General features: G+C 39.5%; 2 protein-coding genes across 2 annotated transcripts; both read left to right on the top strand.

The window, feature by feature from the left end:
- Positions 1-196: 196 nt before the first annotated feature.
- Positions 197-5,541, top strand: LOC146519850 (hsp90 co-chaperone Cdc37-like). Its single transcript, XM_085156249.1, has 8 exons — positions 197-579; positions 801-1,082; positions 2,051-2,153; positions 2,241-2,356; positions 2,457-2,579; positions 3,947-4,129; positions 4,210-4,281; positions 4,419-5,541. The coding sequence occupies exons 1-8, from the start codon at positions 472-474 to the stop codon at positions 4,569-4,571; spliced, it is 1,140 nt and encodes a 379-aa protein (XP_085012375.1). The 5' UTR covers positions 197-471; the 3' UTR covers positions 4,572-5,541.
- A 3,001-nt stretch (positions 5,542-8,542) lies between these two features.
- On the top strand, positions 8,543-17,829 carry tyk2 (tyrosine kinase 2). Its single transcript, XM_085156220.1, has 24 exons — positions 8,543-8,728; positions 9,270-9,443; positions 9,560-9,683; positions 9,764-9,893; positions 9,982-10,145; positions 10,337-10,715; positions 10,809-10,994; positions 11,288-11,445; positions 11,543-11,660; positions 11,762-11,945; positions 12,179-12,297; positions 12,384-12,545; positions 12,652-12,739; positions 12,944-13,068; positions 13,412-13,547; positions 13,947-14,098; positions 14,215-14,365; positions 14,452-14,555; positions 14,632-14,821; positions 15,141-15,259; positions 16,588-16,760; positions 16,844-16,961; positions 17,066-17,176; positions 17,270-17,829. Exons 2-24 carry the CDS (start codon positions 9,272-9,274, stop codon positions 17,384-17,386), a joined length of 3,480 nt encoding a protein of 1,159 aa, XP_085012346.1. The 5' UTR covers positions 8,543-8,728; positions 9,270-9,271; the 3' UTR covers positions 17,387-17,829.
- Positions 17,830-20,412: the final 2,583 nt, after the last annotated feature.

The following is a 20,412-nucleotide window of genomic DNA, read 5'->3' as shown; positions in this document are numbered from 1 at the left end:
TTAAGACTAAACAAATACAAAATTATTCTTTACCTTTACACTTCATTTTTGTTCCGACAAATTTAAAAAGATGATGTTTTGAAGAGAAGTTACAGCGAGTCATTTCTTTTATTTTACTTTATTTTATTTATCTAGTCGAAGTACAAGGAAAGGAACAGCACTCTTGTGTTTCCGGCGTCGTCCTCTTGATGCAATGACGTGATGACGTCAAACGGAAATCTGTAGCTCCAATTCTTTCTAGAATTCTGTAGCACTCTCTAGCCCGCTGTCTTCAGGGAGGTTCATCTGAGTTTGTCTACATCTAATACAGCAAGAAGCTCTTCTAAAGAAACAAATACGTATTTCTGCGCTGTGCGGCGATCTTGCGCTCTGTCCTCGTTTCAATCAAACTTGTTAGCTTCTCATAGCTCACGAACTTAGCTGAAGCCTGTTGTAAGCTAACGGTGTTAGCTTTGGGGTCTTGGTGTCAGGATGTCCAGGATAGATTACAGCGTGTGGGACCACATTGAGGTGTCGGACGATGAGGATGACATCCATCCAAACATCGACACACCCAGTCTCTTCAGATGGAGACACCAGGTATACTTATAAGCCACGCATGGTTACCATTAAGATGCTACACATGAAGTAAAAGTGATGCATATTTGACCTGAACTGTTAGCTGACCTCGTGTGTTTACTTTGGTTCTGTGTTCACTTTTAACATGAATATAGGAATGTTTAACTTTTTGCAACTAAATCCACATTTGGAAAAAAGGAAAAAAAAAAACAAGTAGTAAAGATTTTATATTTTGACCTCAGGCTCGTGTGGAGCGGATGGAGGAATTTCAGAAGAAAGGTGAAGACCTAAACAAGGGACTGTCCGAGTGCAGACGCAAGCTGGCAGACACACAGAAGAAAATCAAGGATCTAACCATTTCAACATCAGAGGATGCCAAAGCAGAGTTGAGCAAAGTCCAGGCTGAGGAGAAGAAAATGAAAAAAGAGGAACGGGATTGGGAGAGAAAGGTGGGAGACTACCAACGGGAGGAGAAGAAGATGCCGTGGAATGTAGACACGCTCAGCAAGGATGGGTTCAGCAAGGTGAGGTAGAGTAAGTGGAGCTTAAAAAGCACTACAGGTTTTACATCGCACATCATTTATTACACTCTTTTTTTTCTAAAGTATTTTCAGGAAAACAAACGCTAACAAAACTGTTGTCTTTTCTCCATATTTCATCTTTTAACTTCTGCAATTGTTTGTTTGAGCCTGACATCCAAGGGAAAAATTGGCCGAAAATATGATCACCACATGTCCCCCACAACAGAGCCATTAGATCCCCTCAAAAGTTCAACACCTTGTTCGCCATTCTTTGTCATCCATTCAACTCGTATGCCACTGTGCCCATCTGTCCTGCCTTAGAATAAAATGTGTGAAAGGACATGGTACTTCAGATGTGGCATCAGCTGCCATCACCTGCACTGATCCTTGGTTCAAAGCTGGAAGTATCAACAGTTACTTAAGAGTAGACGTTAGACTGAAGGAAATAGGGAAAGGGCACACATGCAGAGTCGACTTTTCTGTTTCAACATTTACAGTTAATTTAGAGTTCTGTGTTGAGTCTCTGCAGATCCTACAAAGTAACCTCCACAAGGATCCAATACTCTCACCAGCATTCATGCTTGTGCGTAGTGTTAATTACCTGGTCCTGTCTCAGTGTTTTATATGCAGAGCTAGCCATGATGGAAACAAATAAAATCGTGTAACAGTTGTTGATAGATTCAGCAAGTATTTTTTTTAAAAGTAGCCAGAAATGCAGAGGAGGAATTGACAGTACTGAACAGGCCAATGCAACTGTTGTTGTTACGACATACCTACAGTATGGATTCAATGCAGAAGTCTACATCTACTCTCATTCTTTGACTTTGTAACACATTGAAGTCTTTTCTTGCAATTTTCAGATATGGGTTTATTAATATTGACATCTCTAACTTGTATGCAATGACATTCTTTCTGTAGAACTCAGAGACATTGTCTTTAATGAGTCCATTCTTCCACTGTCCTTTTCATAGAGTATTGTTAATGTCAAACCTGAAACTGAAGAGACCGAAGAAGAGAAGGAGCAAAAGCACAAAACATTCGTGGAGAAATATGAGAAAGAGATCAAACATTTCGGTAAGCACTCGCATGCATCAGTATTTACTCTCATTACAAGGTACCGGTGAGAGTAGAGATGCTTCTTCATTACTCTCGTTACTGCAGGCATGTTGCGACGTTGGGATGACAGCCAGAAGTACCTCTCTGACCATCCTCATCTGGTATGCGAAGAGACCGCCAACTACCTGGTGATCATGTGCATCGACCTTGAAGTTGAGGAGGTAAGTAATACAAACAGAGGTTGTTTGTCATGAATTCCTTCTGCACGCGACCATACTCCATCTAAATATTAAGCTGTAAAAATGCTTCTTCCTCCTGCAGAAACACGCATTGATGGAGCAAGTGGCTCATCAGACCATCGTCATGCAGTTCATTCTGGAGCTTGCCAAAAGCCTCAAAGTTGACCCCCGTGGATGCTTTCGCCAGTTTTTTGCAAAGATTAAGGTAACTATGTTTTTGTTGCTTTTATTTAACTTGGTAGCTATAGTATAACTTTTTCAAAAGTTTCCAGAGTGTGATTTATTGATTTGGTTTAGTTTTTGTTGTTTGAAAATGTTTAGTTTAGTTTCTATTAGTTTTAGTCATTTTAATTATTATTGTATGGAAAGTAAATGTCAGAGTAAAGGTTTAGGAGCATCAGTACAGGCATTGCATTTTGGATTTGGATCTTATAACTTATTCAGTGACCTAAATATGGGGTGGAGTTCAGAGACCTGGTATTAAATTGAGCTCAAGGCTAAATTATTAAAGATGATGGCATTGGCATTGTTTGGTTCCAAGGTACTTAAGAAAACTGTTTCCTATTTGCATAAATGTTTCTGTGAATGTTTTACCTCACCACGTCTGTTTTATTTGTCTTTCTGAGTTTGTTGGCAAGTCAGGCAGAGAGCTCTTTCTTCCACACTTTGCAGTGGCATGCAAACCAAGCTCCTGTGCTTATGGCAGGAGCTTAGAGAAGTTAAGGTTAAAAAGTTTGGTTACACTTTACTGGAGATTTACCTGGCAATGGTCACAACCACACATCCAAAAAGACTTGGCAGAAAAATGCAAGTTCTCAGATGCCTAGCTTGAGTTTATCTTTTCCTAGGTTAGGTATTCACTGTTCACTAAAGTTTTACACAGGGATGGATTTAGGTTGATTCTGTTCATCTTGATTCAGAGTTTTCTGTGGGAGAAACGCTTCATCGGTCATCTGAGTGGTTAATTTGTCTATTAGTGATGAAACATTTCTTCCGCTGGCAAAGTTGCATCCAGATGAACAGATTCAGCTTCCTGGGATTTGCTTATTGTCGAGGATGTATTAAAAAACGCAGTCAAAAAAATTCTTTCTGTCTAAATTTTTGTATTAAAAGAAGTGGAGAACGGTAACATTAATCATCACCTGAACTCGGCAAATGTAGAGAACCGGTTCCTAACCTTTGACAGATTCCTGTGAGTTCACAATGTTAAATCCCGATCTGTCGTTATCTCCCTTGTTTTCAGAAACACAGTCTAACCTATAATCCTTCTGTTTTGAAAGCTTGACAGATGTATGCAAATGCAGGTTTACTTAACTAAACCGTTTTTTTCGTTGTTATTTTTTTTTTGTTCATAATAATAATTTTGGTCTGGTGCACCAGGGGATTGTGGAGTTTTGTTTTGGGTTTTATTTGTTTTTGTTTTTTGTTTTTGTTTTTTTGCATCTAGACCTGTTGTGCAGGAACTAAATTTAGTCCTCAGTGTACAGTGCACAGTTTCCGTAAACGGTCTCTGACATGGGGAAACCCTCGTACTAATTGTGTGCATATGTGTGCATACGTGTGCCTTATCAGACAGCAGATCAGCAGTACCAGGAAGCTTTCAATGATGAACTGGAGTCATTCAAGGAGCGCGTTCGGGGAAGGGCGAAGATCCGGATAGAAAAGGCTATGAAGGAATATGAGGAAGAGGAACGACAGAAGCGCCTTGGACCTGGAGGGCTCGATCCCGTTGAAGTGTATGAGTCACTTCCAACTGTAAGTTTTCAGCATAATTGAGCACATTTGTTTTTGTTCTCTTGAATGGCGTGTTTCACAGATTGCATTGGTAATTGCAGGAGATGCAGAAATGCTTTGATGAGAAGGACATCCAAATGCTGCAAGAGGTTATTAGCAAAATGGATCCAACGGTAGGTTGTTTGGTGTTGGGGCACAGTTTTATAATTGTTCTTATCGGAGTGTTTAAATGTAAAAATGTATGTATATCTTTTTTTAAACATCCTAGATTTACTCTGTTCATAAATGTGATTCGTTCTACATGATTTAGGTGGCAAAGGCTCACATGAAGAGGTGCATAGACTCTGGGCTCTGGGTACCCAACGCCAAGGGAGACGACGGGGAAGAAAAAGGGGAAGAAAAAGATGACGAGCCCACCTACGAAGAGATCCAACACGAGAAGGAAGAAGCCAAAAAGGAATGACCACATTTGAATTGTGATTTGTTTTTGTTTTTTTTGGCAAATGTTACCCCACTGTATTTCAACTTCACTATGTGTATGTTTAGTTTGCCAACCAATGACACAACTTCTCAAATATATTTAGCTGACATTTAAGGGATTAGTGTTCACCTAACTCCACAGCAACATTACGTGAACAACTGCTGCCTGGAAAAGAAACTGCCGCTTGTGTGTGTGTGTGTGTGTGTCTTATTTGTTTGGATCTCACTGAAGTTTTGTTCTTTGAGTTATTCGTATGTGCGCAGACATGTCTGGCTGCTTTGTTTGTGTTGGTCATGATGATTTTGTACTTTTCAAATTCCAATTTTTCTTTGACATTTTTGGCTTGAGCACCCAGTGTATTATTTTCCCAAATTGCATTTTCTACAAACTTACTAATCTAGACGTTCACTCCTTGAGACAAAGCATTTGTGGTTGTTTTGAATGTATGGGTGAGCTGAGAGAGGTCAAACATGTGAATCAAAAGCAGATGAGACCTGTAGTGGTTTTAACCCCGATGACTTTGTTGTCACTTTTAGTACGTCACAAACATGAAGACGATGACTACAACAATCACGACTTTAAAACACAAAGCTTTTCATTTCAGGACTCACACACTGGCTGCACATACTGTAACTAATGTACAGCCTGACGAGAAGGAGTTAAAAGTTCCTCGGGTTTAGCATTTCTTTATGGGGGCAATTGACAGATCATATGTTCTAATAGTGAAATTTGCACAGTAGTGCGTACCAGTTAGGCGTGTTTGGAATGTACTTTCACTTTCTGTGTTGTCATTTTGAAGGTGATTAGTACTTGGGCTTTTGCATGATGTCAGAACTTGTTTTACAAATAAACTAATTGCAATGGCTTATAAAAGGCATTTTTTGACTGTCTTGGACATTAATAAATGAAACTGCTCAATGGATCTCTATGAGAAAACTATTTACCCCAACAAGCTTGGGCAAAAATAACTTGAATGAATACAGAATGCATTTCTTACATTTTTTTAAGGGAAAAACCTACCAGGCCCTGTGAAAGAGAAATTGCCCGCTCTTGTTAATTGATGAGTTGATTGTGATTAACTGCATTTTTTTGGGGGGGGGGAAGCTGAGTTTCATTACTCTCTGACCTGTTGAATCGAGAGCTCCCTTATATAGAACCTGTCTGACAAACAGCAACATGTCATACCACGATGTAAAGAAACTTCAGAACAGATAAGAAGAAGTCATTGACATATCAATCTGGAAAGGGTTACAAAACCATAAGGCTTTGGGACTCCAGCGAAGAACAGTGATAGCCATTCCCACAAACCCACAAAGAAGTGCAGGCCTCTCTTGTCTCAGCGAAGATCAAAGTTTATGATAAATATGTTTTGTAGGTTTTTTTCCATATTTTTTGGACTGATTAAACAGAAGTCAAACATCATGGAAGGCTTGTATTGATTTACATCTGGTGTAACTACATCGGGTATATATAATGATGTAATTACATCAGTCAAAAAGTAGAATCTGCAATTAGTTTTTGGTAAAGTGACCTTTACATATCCTTTATTTATCCAAATAAAAAGTTGCATTAATAATATCTTTTTCTAAAGGATCGGCCCAAGAAGGCAGCAGAAATTGTCACAGATATAACAGTTCTATAAAGATAGTTTAAGTGGGCAAAAATGGCTGAATTGATTATAATATAGGTCCAATAAGAGAGAGCCATAAAGATACCTGCAAAATGAGTCAGTTCTTTATTTTATATACAACCCCTTCATAAATCCTGTTGACTATAGCCTATTTACTAAAACCACATATAAAAAAACAAACAAAATTTAAAAAAAAATCAGCATTCTTGAAAGAAAAAAACATCAAACAAACTTGCTTTTTCCTTCCTGCACAATCTGCTGATTTCAGTTTGTGTGTGAGTTCAGTTTGTGCCAACCTCAGCCCAGCAGCCCAACGCAGGAAACCAAGGCAGTGATGACTAGTGCTGTGCAATACAGCAAATTTTGGTATCCAATACCAAGTAAATACAGGGTTTCCTATAACAATACCAATACTGAAACCTTTAACTTATAAATGCAACTTATATGGTGAAGGGAAGTCTGTCATATCTTATGACTTATTAGATGACTCATCATCAGTTCACAAATTCTCGACATATTTTAATGACCACTAAATCACTGTGATTTTGTTATAAATGTGTTCTTTAAATAAAACATTTCATACTGCATGTTTGAGGAATATTTTTTATTTCCAAAAAAACCAAGAAATACTGAAGTTAGTGGATAAATTCAGTATGTTTTGATCTGATGCTAATACCAGCATTGGCATTAATACTATGGTACTTGGGTCGATCCCCTCTGATGAGCAGATGAGCAGCAGATATAATGGCCACAGGAGGACTGGGGGACCATCACAAAGAAGTTAATTATTTTGGCAGATTTTTACTTTCTACACGTGGGTAGATAGTTGCACAGTGTTTTTCAACTTAAAACACTTAACAAATCAGTTAATAGACTTTTATTTCAGTTGTGTTTTGAGGTCCTGTGTAGAGCTGTATTTCAAGCTTTCAAAGAAAGCTTTAATGGCACATCAAAAAGTTTAGGCATGCCATTATGATGTTCCTAAATCGTGGGTGTCAAACTTCAGTCCTCGAGGGCCAGCATCCTGCTTGTTTTTGAGATATCCCTCCCCTACCTGCTGCTATTACCGGGATCAGATGTGCTTTGCCAATAAGAAGCTACAAGGGCAGGTTAGCTCGAAAACAAGCAGGACAGCAACCCTTAAGGCCTGGAGTTTGACACCTGCGTCCTAAATGATCTGATGTGCGATTTTCACCTTGAAAACATGAGAGCTGACTAATTAGGTCTAAACCAATACTTTTAGCAAGCACAAGTTGATTTGTTTATTTGGATGTTTTTGATTCAGTCTTAGAGAGATGCCAGTGAAGAAAATATTCATCCCAGGTTTCCAGGGAAAGTTTTTCCAAAACATTAAACTTTAAAATACACATTGTTCCCATGTTGAAATGCAAAACAAGTGACTTAAACATATCAACAAAGTGTGTCTAATGAGGACATAAATCGACAATTAGGATATTGCACTTGGAAAAAAGAGGCAAGGTTAGGCATAGGTTATGCCACCAAAAGTTATGCAGAGTTGTTATTGGATGTTTTAATGGTATAAAAGTGCCACGAGAGTTTGTTTTTTAATATTGTTATAGGAATTATTTTTAGGTTAACATCTGTAAAACTGAAGCCCGGTATAGAGTGATAATATTTTTGCAGGTCCAGAACACCTGGCCCCTTGCGGTGTGGAGGAGCAACAGCTTTACTCAGAGTCCCTCCTGAATGACTGGGCCTACCTCTGACATAGAACCCAGACACCCTGCAGAGTAAGCTCATTTTGGCCCCGTGATGTCATCCTTTAAGTCGCTACCCAAAGCTCCCGGTCATTGGTGTGGGTGTAATAACAATAGCTAATAATAACTATTTTATTGCAGTACCACTTTCAACACACACACAGTTTTCTATATCTTATTTAAGGTATAATGAACTGAGAAAGATGGAAATTCCCTGCATGTGGGCCACCCTAATGAAAAAAAAAAACCAAATCCTGTAAACGCCCCTGCTTAAAAAAAACAAAACAAAAAAAAAACCCCAAATGAAATCAGGTAGAAAATACAATATTGACTTAATCTATGGACTATGAGTCTGGGAGAAAGATTTATTACTTTACATTTTTGGCTGTGCGGAAGGAGAAGTAAGAAAGTGTCATAGGACAGATATTATTACAAGCATATATCTATTAAGAGTCTTTCCTCTACTTTGTTAGTCTGTTCCTTTCTTTGTCTTTGATTTACATTAACCGCAAATAAAAGCGGAACAGTTTAACGTTTTATTTTGAAAGGCACGTGCTAATGCCTACCCGTACGCTGGCGACGGAAGGAGTGGCCCTGCGTCTAGGGTTTCGGGAAGCAGCGCGCTGCCGTCGTTGCTCACAGTTCGCGAGAACCCGAGAGTGTAGGCGGCTGTGGGGAAATACGCTCGCAGAACTATGAAGCTTTAACTGTCAATCATATTGACGTGCTGAGGTGTCTTTTTTATGTTTTTTATTTTTAATGCGAAGCTTTTAGAAGACGCTCGTCAAACGGTAAGATATTTTACTGTCGCACAGGTTGCTAAGTTTACAGCTCCCACTTGCTGTTGATATATTTCCTTGTCGTGGTGTCGCGTACGCTGTTAAGTGCATACGAGGCTTGATTTAGGCCTCGCGATAACGCGGTCAGTTTGCTTTTATATAACGTCACATGGAAGGGAAAAAAAAGCAAACTTTTGTTGTACTGTGCGTCTCCGTATAGTTTAATCGGTGTCCTCGAATAGATGTGATGTAAACAATACGTTATAAGGCGTAATCCCCGATAGGCCTATCGACATATTGATCGGGTTTTCTGACGTCATATTTGTTAAAGCATATTTTTTTCTTCTTTTCTTTTTGTTACTTGGTAAGCTATGAGGTTTGTTTGCTTTGTTTTGTTTTTTTAAAGAGAGAAATGTATAATAAAAGCAATACATTTTATTTTAAAGAAACTTTAAACTTACTCTTTGTTTCGTATTTATGTATACCATAGTACGTTTATGTAGCTGATTTTCTTAACGCTGTGGTCAAAGTGCCGTTTGTCTGTGTGTGTCAGTAATGGGAGGGAGGTCCAGATCTTCAGGATCGTTTTCAGGCCTGAGCGAGCCTCCGAAGGATCAGGGCATCCATGTCTACCTTTTCTGGACAAAAGATGGGAAGAAATATTTGTCTCACACCACAGGAGAGGTCACAGCGGAGCAGCTGTGTATCTCTGCAGCAGAGACCGTTGGTAAGAGGAAAAGGCTCCACCAAATGCACAGTCCAGAAATGAAAGTGTTTCTCTTTTCATGTGGTATTTGAGCCTGCTAGTGGCAACAGTGTGTAACATCAGTGTTTCCTCCTCAGGGATAACGGCTCTGTGCCATTCACTGTTTGCGCTGTACAACCCAGAAAGACACTTTTGGTACAGCCCAAACCACATATTCAAGCCAGAGGAAAACCCGAGCCTTGTACTTCGCTATTGTATGAGGTGAGTGTGTTTGTTTGACACTGTACTTGTGACACAGATAACATACAGCGAGGATGTTGATGTAGTCTTTTTGTATTTAGGTATTACTTTCGTAACTGGCATGGACTGAATGAAAACGAGCCCATGATGTGCCGCTATCCTCCCAAATCTGGTTCAAAACGGGGTTTCCCTTTACTTGACACAACTTCACTGGAGTATTTATTTTCCCAGGTTGTTTTGGGGTTTTTTTTGTAATGGCAGGCTTTTACACTCATAATGTTCCTGTCTTGACAATAATATAGTATCTTTTCCAAATCAGGCTAAGTATGAATTTGTGAATGAAGTGGTACAAATGGAAGACGTCAAGACAGAGGAGGAGCAGACTCGCTTCAAAAATGAGAGTTTGGGAATGGCTGTGCTTCACCTCTCATACCAGGCAATTAAAACGGAATCAACTTTGCAAGATGTAGCTTCAAAAGTCAGGTATATACTTTGGCTTGATCACATCGCAATCCCTCCTTCCAAATAGTGCTTTAAGCTTTCATTCTTAAATGGCTTATAATATGTTTATATCTTGTACTGTTAATGTTATTTTCTGCTACTGTAACAAATGTCTTTTTAATCCAATCTAATCAGTAAGTTCAGATAATATCACTATACCTCTTTTTTTTCAGCTTTCTAGACTGCGTTCCAAGATCTTTCGCCAAACACATTTCCAGAGACAACTTCCTGACTAAACTCAGGATCCAGCGAGTGTTTAAAGACTTTGTGCGGTCCTTCCAGCAGCACACAGTGGATCGGGGCAACCTGTGCACTGAGGAAATCATGTACAAGTACATCGCTACTCTCGAGCACTTGGCACCGCGTTTTGGCACTGAGACTTTCCCCGTAACCCACCTGAATCTGAGGGACGAAGATGACCGAAGTGGCTCGTGTTCCAGCACCACCCACGCCCAGTGTGGTTCAAAAGACAACTTCTGCGGCCCAATATCACATGAAATATCGGTGTCCGGTACTGAGGGGATTCAGTGGAGGAAGGTGTCTGCTCAAAGGGTCTGTATAGATACTGATGCTGGCATATTGTATATGTTGGTTGATTGGCCTTTTTGGGATTTTTTTTTTTATTTGTTCAATCTCTTTACCCAGGCACAGGCAAATAATTACATGGGGAGTGGCTACATAAACTACATGAGAAAACCAAAACAGCACTCCAGCCAACCAGATGCAGACACACCCAATGACTGGACCTTCTTCAGCGAGTTCCCTGAAATAACTCACATAGCCATTACTGATTCTAATGTGTGCATCAGCACTCGAGACAATCTCTGTATGGTGAGACCACTTGTTTGTTTTTTAATGTAAAAGCTGCAATGCATTCACTTAATTGGTAAATGTCTTTGTAATGCATTAGTCCAATGGATAAGTCATTCAACTAATTGCTGTCTTTTGAGGATGTTTTTATAGACAACACACTATACATTTCTGCCTAGATTCTATATGTGTTTGACTATAAAGCCTCTCGGTTTTGACTTTGCTTTGGGCAATTTATCCTGTTTTGAATTTGTATGTGTCAGTAGGTGGGAGCTCTGATTGTAAGCTAGCGGTGTTTCTGTATATGTATGTAGGAGGTTCAGATGATCTCCAGCCAGGAGGCCCATTCCTTCGTCTCCCTCCTAGATGGATACTACCGACTGACTGCAGACGCCCACCACTATCTTTGTCATGAAGTGGCTCCCCCAAGGGTAGTGTGGAGTGAAGCAAATCTACTGCATGGACCTATGCAGTGAGTTTTCTACCCTTATATACATGCACATTCAGACACAGAAAAGGCTATGAAGAAACATGGTGTGTTATGTCATAACTCCTATGTGTTTTTCCAGTGATGAGTTTGTGCTGTCTAAGCTGAAAAAGGAGGCAGAGGATGAGGGAACATTCCTCGCTCGTTGGAGTGTTGTTGACTATAACTGCATCATCCTAGCTGTTCTAATCAAGAATCAGGTGAGTCAACACCCACGCTCTTATATGGAAGTAGTTGCAGTGTAATGATGGTCGAAAAATAAACCCGATACTTTCCCTGCACCTGTGTTTTGTGCATACAGGATGGTGCAACGCGAAGCCACAAGCAGTTTCGTGTTCACGTAAAGGATTCAATGCTCTGTCTGGAGGGCTTGGAACGACAGTTCCCCAGCATGAAGGAGCTCACCGATAGCCTCAAGTCATTTGTCCTCAAGTCTGGTTCGGACAGCTTTACTGTCAAAAAATCCTGTTCGCCAAAATCGGGAGGTTTGTGTTCCTTGTTTTGCTCATGTATCCAATATTATGCCTCTAGAGTCCTGTTGAAGCCCCCTTTGAATTCAGCCTTGTTCACCTCTACTCAGTTTTTAAAATTAACTGTAATAGTTGCGCTAATGTTCCTACTTACTAATTGGGGTATTCATATCCCTGTTTAGGAATTTAGGTGATATTTAGGTTTTTAATCAGAATTGACTGTGTCTGTTCTGCTGTGTGTGGTGCAGAGCTATCCAACCTTCTGGTGAGGAGACACAATGAATGCGATGTTCACGCCGAGCCCTTATCCCAAACCTACAAGACCCGTCTAATGTTCCCCCAAATCAAGGACAAGGATATCAAACAGGTGACAATGTCCACTCGCCACCTTCATAGAGGATTAGTTGTCCTCTGTCCTGTAGCTGACTGTACGGGTGTTTTGTTTTGGAGCAGGAGCAGCATTTGGGTCGCGGCACCAGAACTAACATCTACTCAGGACAGCTGTTAACGCAGGAAAGAGAGGAAGATGATAATGACGAGTTCAACAACAACTCTCACCGAGGCCACCGAGTCGTTCTTAAGATTCTGGACCAAACCCATGAAGATATTGCTCTGGTAAGCTGTTTGAAACTCACTCAGAAGAATGACACTTTACTATGCTGAATGTAAACGATTGTTATGATCTTGTCTGTTCTGACGTTTACGTTTTCACTCCTCTTAGGTGTTTTTCGAAACCGCAAGTCTCATGTGCCAGGTATCCCACCGTCACCTGGTGTTTGTATATGGCGTGTCTGTCAAAGGATCTGAAAGTAAGAGACGTAGCACTGTTCATCCTCACTTCCTCATTGTTATTTCCCCATCACACACATCAGTGTATACAGTCAAATTTCTGATTTTAGTACTAAGAAAACCATGTTGCATATGCAAAATCACCCTAACCATGTTCTATTTTTACGTTTTGCTTGTGCGTATATCATGAACCAAACCTCTCAGACTTGTTCCTGTCTTTGCAGACATCATGGTGGAGGAATTTGTGGATTTCGGGCCTTTGGATGTCTTCCTTCGCAGAGAAAAGAATGTGTCTGCTGGGTGGAAATTCATTGTTGCAAAACAGCTTGCCAGTGCCCTCGACTATCTTGTGCGTTCTAATCCTTATTTTTGACACTGATTATATTTCAGTAAATCTAATTGATTTCAGTGAAGTTTTTTATCCAGTGTTACTCTAAGAAATAAGCTGCTGCAGACCCATGTGTAAAATGATTGAACAACAGAATCAAGTAGTAGTTCTTTCTTACTGCCATGTTTTGAGTTTGAGATGCTGCTATCAGGCAGGAAGTGAAGTAAATGTCATATCACAGCAAAGTGTAAGATAAGTGCTCCAAGTATTTATTTATTTTTGCCTATTGACTAATAGCAGTAACAGTTTGTGTTATTTTTAAGAACACTCTGCTTGACCAACGGTGCTATTTTCCTTATTCTAGGAAACCAACGGGTTGATTCATGGAAATGTCTGTGCCAAGAACATCCTTTTGGTAAAAAATGGTCTTGAACCCAACACTACTCCTTTCATCAAGCTGAGTGACCCAGGAATTGCTCTGAGTGTTCTTTCACGGGAAGGTCCGTACCACTACCTCGCTTCCTTTTATGTGTTATCTGTCTCTATACACGGTCAGCTTCAAGAGTGTTCTAATTTATGTACTTTGCAATCAGATTTAGAAACAGGAAATCTCTAATCTCTTCTCGTAAACCATTTCCTGCTGTCTTGCAGGTTTGGTTTAAAATATGTTGTTCAAGTGTGTCAAAAATAAAAAGTCGAGATGAGAGTTGCACGAAAGTAAAACAAAACTCTTCGTTATTTGTTTTGCATTTGCTGATGTTGAATACCAACTTTATAGATGCTTCTGTGTTTGTCACCATCTATTTAGTTCAGTTGGGAGGAGTTCTCCTTCAGATAACTTTAGAGCAGCCAGAATAAATATCCTACACTAACTTGTGTTATTATTTTGTGCCATGCAGAGCGCCTGGAACGTATCCCATGGATTGCCCCTGAGTGCATTGACAGTGGTTCAAACATAGGCAGTCATGCTGACCAGTGGAGCTTTGGCGTAACAATGCTTGAGATCTACAACAACGGTGATCTTCCCTTCAACTTCAACACATTGTCCGAGGTAGGCATGTGCTACAGCTTGGGCTTTTACTCCTCTTTCAACAACCCAAAGCATCACATCACATATTATTCTTCTGAATTGTAATCTTAAAACTTGAGTCTCCCCACCCCAACCAGAAAGAGCGCTTTTATCAGCAAAAGGGCCACTTAGCTGAACCATCTTCCCCAGAGTTGGCCAGGTTCATCAACATGTGTTTGACCTATGAGCCTGAGGAGAGGCCGTCATTCCGCAAGGTGCTCAGAGAACTCATAGAACTCATGAGGAAAGGTCAGTGTTTGCTCGATTACTTTATCTCCTTTTTTAAAACTCTGTTGCAGTTCATTCAATAAACAAGTGTGTGTTTCTTCATCCAGGTTTTGTCATTCAGTCTGTTATGCCTTCCAGTGAAGCTTCAGCTAACACAGACCCCACTGTGTTCCATAAACGCTACCTGAAACAAGTGCGGATCTTAGGAGAGGTTAGTACCGCACAGCAGTAGTTTGCTTTTCCTTGTATTAGCTGGAGTAATCATCTCCTCATTCTTCTGTTTATAGGGTCACTTTGGAAAGGTGACTCTGTACTTGTATGACCCAGCCAATGACGGGAAGGGAGAGCAGGTGGCTGTGAAGTCTTTGAAGCAAGAAAACGACAAAATTTCTGACGGCTGGATGAAGGAGATTGAAATTCTGAAATCTCTTTATCACAGCAACATTGTGAAATACAAGGGCTGTTGCACAGAACTGGGTGAGTCCTCGCTTGCCCTTCTGTCTGCTTAAATATCTGTTTGAGCCATATGTCAACAGAGTCTGCATGTGTAAATGAGTGTGCAGTACAGCTCTTGTAACCTGCGGTGCTCAGTGGATCATTCAGCAAATTGATTTTTGGTCCCTGCTGTTCTTCTGTAAATATTGGAAAGCCATTTGAAGTGCACCACTCTTTGTGTTGTATGTCAATATTTTGAGCTTTTAACACACAGCATGCTGAGCAGCACAGCAAAGCACCAGAATAAGAACAGGTTTTCTTGTCAGGAAGATAAATTCACTTTTGCATTGTCCTTCGACAGGAGGGCAAGTTGTCCAACTAATAATGGAGTACCTTCCTCTGGGGAGTCTGAAAGACTACCTCCCCAAACGTAACCTTCCCAAGTCTCATTGTCTCATGTTTGCTCAGCAGATCTGTCAGGTGAGTTGTGGTGGTTTAATATTTTGTGCTAGCGCTGTAGTACTTGTAAACACCTTTGATGATCTCAGAAGAGACACACTACTGTGTCTCTTCTGAGATCATCTGTGTCTATCCATACAGCCCAACATTTGAATGATTTACTGTAGATACTTCTTTTTTCATAAATTAATATGACTTTTTGTATTATTATTACACTTGGTAGTTTTTTTTTATGTATAGACCCTTTTGGCCTCGAATCTGAGCTGGTCTGCTTTTACTTGAGTGGTCGTGACTTCCGCCCCTAGCTTCAGCTAAACTTTCATATTTTCTGGTGTGAAAACTGCTGAGATGTCAGCTTATATTCTCCTCTGTTCTGAAGAGTCTCTGTTTTTCTGTTTGCTTTTGTGCAGCATACAGTGCAACAGCCTGAAGGAGATAATCCATCACATTAAGCTTTAATTCCATTTTACAGCACTCTGTTTTTGTGTCTGTGTTTTGTCATTAATTCATTCTGTCTGAAATAAGTAGTTTGATTGCATTGGCATTGCATTATGTTATGCTGTGTTTTCTCTACGCAACCTGGGAAATGTCCTCCAGGAAATAATCATTCAACACCCAGAACCATAATTTCATAGCAGCCTTGGAAAAAATAGCCAATTTCTGATTGAATTTATTGTTGATAATAAAGTAATATTAGTTTGATTAAGAGCTCTTGATTTTTAAAAAAGTGTAAAATATTGCAGAAGATCAAGAACAGGGCTCTGCGAGCCTCTTTTGTGAAATTATTTTGATCTAACATGTTTCAGCGACAGTTCTAGGGTGTAGATGGGTGTGGAGGCATAGTTATCACATTAATGGTCTCTGTTATGGCATGCAAAGTTGTCAGCAAACAAAGATACAGTTGAGTCTGCGGGGAATGCAATTTGCTTTGCAAGTTTCTGGTTGTAGATGAAAGTATTGGATAAACTGACATTTAGACCTGGTGATGGTGTAATGGAAACTATTCATCTAATGATTCTTTACCACAGGAGTAATGCACATGCTCAATTTTAATGGCAGCATATTTAATAAATAATTAGATTGCTTGCTCAGAGCCATAAATTTAATCCTTAATATTGCTAGAAGAAGATTTCAGTTTTCACCACACACAGATCTGTAAAAATAGCTTTTCTGACCTGTTTTTATCTGAATTGCTGTTGCAGACTGATTGACAGGCATGAAGGAGTTACTCTCCGTAGGGACACGTTTTTTTGTTTTTTACCGTGGTTAAAATAGCAGCTGTTTTTGAAATAAAAATGGCATCCATCTTTTTATTTCTGTTACCGGCCTTTCTGTTATTTTCTTTTAAGGGGATGAATTACTTGCACTCAAAGCGATACGTCCATCGCGATCTGGCTGCCCGTAATGTCTTGGTGGAAAATGACAGTCTGGTAAAGATTGGAGACTTTGGCCTGACGAAGTACATCCCTGAGGGTGAGATCTACTACCGTGTCCGTGAGGATGGAGACAGTCCAGTGTTCTGGTCAGTTTACGCACTTAGACTTGTCACTCATTGTTTTGTTGTGTGACTTTGTCCTCTAAATTACAGTTTTAAAAATTTTGTAGGTATGCCATCGAGTGCTTGAAAGAGAGTAAATTTTCCTTCTCCTCTGATGTTTGGTCCTTTGGAGTTACACTGTATGAGATCCTGACCCGCTGTGACCGTCGCCAAAGCCCTCCAGATGTATGTCATCACCGGCCTCTTTTTCAAGTATTTCTTTACTGAACCAGCCTTATCGATCAATCTCTGTGTGAATTACACAATCTGTTCTTATGTATCTTTTGCAGAAGTTCTTTGAAATGATGAAGGAAGCTCAAGGACAGATGACTGTGGTGATACTGATAAAACTGTTGGAACAAGGGTTGCGATTGCCTTGCCCTAAGGACTGCCCACATGAGGTAAGCTCAGAAGCCCATAAATCAAGTTCAGTACTTTTTGGCATTATGAATGGTATAGGGTTTTTTTTTCATGATTACTTATTTTTTGAACAGGTGAAGATATTAATGGAGCGGTGTTGGAGTGCAGATCCTTCAGAACGGCCAGATTTTGAGTCCCTCATTAAAAAGTTTCAGAGTCTACGCCAAGCATACTGGCAGTCCTTGTCATAGTCTCAGATATGCTGATTTGCTGACTGGGACTAAGTGGAAATCCACTTGACTACAAGTCATCGCTTTGCTACAATGGCAACCATATATTAAGGGGAGCCAGTAATGTGTTTCTTGCCTCTATTAAGAGATATATTTGCAACCTTTGCATAATAAAAGCACACTGCTATCCTCTTATATGTGATGTTAACACAGTAATGAATTTCATGGGCAAAAACTTCATGTTTGTCAAGAGTTAATGGTTTGCATATATCACAGTGAGTATTAACAGTTTGTGTACGGTTGAGGGATACTGTATTTCATTTTGTTTAGTTATTGTACATTTTTGACTGTTTAATTTTATAAACTTTAAATGAATAATTCAGAATCTAATAAACAATTTTCCACAAGCTCTTTTATTAAAGCCTGAAATAGACTGATGACTCCATCAGTGGGTCTACGTGTTACCTGGTTTTCACTCATTTTTTACTATTCTACAACACTATCAGTGATATGTACTTGTAATGCTTTTATTTTAAGGGGTTGCTTTTGAAATTCATATGCAGAATTTCACTGATACTCAGGGCTCACACTCATGGTCACAGGGGCTTTCCTTCCAAAACACGCATGCAGCTTTGTTTCCACACATCTGCTTTCTCTTTGGTGCATGACTACCTGTTGTTTGCCGTTACTCTTAAAACTGTCAAAACACAAATGCATAAATGATCATACCAGAGCTTTACTCATTAAAGCTTTTTCAAAATCATTAAGCACAAAGTCCAATCTTATTTTGAATTTATAAAAAACTCTTAGGACTTTCAAAATGGCACCTCTTAAGTATAGAGCTGTTAACTGCAAACACAATGGGGAAATGCTACAAGAGATCAGAAGAGACAATGTGTAAAGTCACAGGGAAGTAAACTTCAGATTGGCTATGACATCTACAAAGAGAAACAGTCTCTACAACTTGGCACTTGACTCTGTCCAGTATCTTTAATGGAAACATGCTAGTTGATACTGAAACAAAAAGAAACAAATCCCACTTGGTGGTAGATTTTGTTGCATATAGTAAATATGGCTCCTTATTTTTCTTCCTGAAAACTACAACTGTCAGGCTCCAAATGAAAACAGAAACAAGGATGAGTCAATTCCAAGTAGCCTTTCTAAAAAAACAAAACAAAAAGCAAACTTATTGGCGTTACTGAGAAAATACTTTCAAAGCTAACCATTCACTTTCTGCGAATGGCATCTCTGGCAGCTTTCAATCAGCTTTCAGCTCACATTATAGCACTGACTCAGCTCTCATAAAATTTTTAATGACATACCACCTGATTTTTGATTGAGTCTTAATAGCCTTATGTTATTGTTTCTTAGTGCCACACAGGAGACTTCTACATACGCTGGAAAATTGTTTGTCTAGCTGAAACAGGACCCATATGGCTTAGATCACAGTAAAGTGGGGATGTGTAGATAGTCTATCCAATTAGGAATCTGAAAGGACCTCCTCTGATGCACTGATGATGTAAATTTAACTGGACAGATGAAAACCATAGCTAAATCATAATTCTGGCATTTAAATCATAGCTGAATTTGGACACTGTTATGCCGAAGCAACATTTAGAAAAGCCCATTCATGCTTTTTGTCTTGCAGTAAAGCAGTGATAATTACTGACCTCCACGATAAGACCATGAGACGTTAAACATATGCAGTTGAAAAAGCTGTTGCTACTGACAAACCCCAAGATGAGAGAAAAAAGGTATTACTTCAATTCTTAGATCATAGTACTTGCTTTCAGCTGAATACGCACTTTAACTCAGGGTCATATCAGAGTGTTAGATCTGCAGGAACTGGTCAACTTGTAGTGTACAGAGTTCAGACTAAACATGGTGAAATGTCTTTTAGCCTTTATGCTTCTCACTGCTAAAATTCTGCAAGTTTCACTCTGAACTTTGCTCCAACTGAGGCCGCAGCTTTAAAGTAATGATGACACTTTACTCATGCTATAAGTTCTGATTTACACTCGCTTTTATTGAACTGGTGTGGAGTTATTTTATTTTACGTTCTTGTGTTTTGCATTTAAATAGGGTTATATTCTTTTAATTTGCATTTTATTATTAGTATGCTGTTTTTATATGGTCTGTTGTTTCATTGCATTGTGCAAATCACTTTTAACTGCCTTTATGTACGACATATACAATACAAATACAAATTTGCCTCTCATTGCCTAAAGCGTAGAACTGAAAAAGAAGAATCTGCCAAATTCAGCATTTATTTATATTCAGCAGGTGTTCGTGTTTCTGTTCTGCATACGCTTTGAGTAAGACACATACAGCAAGTGGAAGCTGAAGCACAAGCTCCAAGACATCTGTCCTACCACAGTTATGTGTATTACAAACTGTCAACATCAGACGTGTCTGCTTAAATGGGAGCTTTTCCTGCTGAGAGCTCTCAACGTGTATTTGAAGGAAAGTACTGCAAGGACTGCAGGCTAATGGAGAATGAGGAATCTACCATGAGGCATGTCTAGTGCTAAGCATTAGTCCAGAGTGATACCACCACCAGCTGAGTCACCAAATGCTTAAATACTACTGCTGTTCCCCTTGGGAACATAGAAAAATGCTGAATAGTGAAGCATATTGTTCTGACTCATAATCTTGGAGAGAAACTCCACTGCTGACTTCTGGACATGACATGATTGGTCCTTCTGGTGCTTGTCTGGACTGTGAAGCCCCCTGGAGGCACAGGCATTTTTCGTGGCCAAATGAAACTGATTCCCTTTATCCATCATTAACAGTGTTGGATATATTCTCAGCTGATGCAGCCTATACTAGAGACCAAATTCAAATTACCAAAACAAAACCTGTATCTTCTTCTCTATATCTACTGCGAAAAAATGCTGTTTTCCTATACACTTTCTGCATAGCTGAAAAGGGCTTTATGAATGCTTTGTTCGTGGTAGAAAAGTCTGAATAAATTACCATGTGTCAAAAATTAACTGCTGAGTTTTTAAAGAGTGGTATTCATAAAAGAATACATAATTAATCAACAC

The sequence above is a fragment of the Neolamprologus multifasciatus genome, chromosome 4 (assembly GCF_963576455.1).
Source record: "Neolamprologus multifasciatus chromosome 4, fNeoMul1.2, whole genome shotgun sequence".
In the NCBI taxonomy this organism is placed as follows: domain Eukaryota; kingdom Metazoa; phylum Chordata; class Actinopteri; order Cichliformes; family Cichlidae; genus Neolamprologus; species Neolamprologus multifasciatus.
The sequence above is the reverse complement of the archived record's forward strand: the minus strand, read 5'-3'. Positions and strand labels throughout refer to the sequence as shown.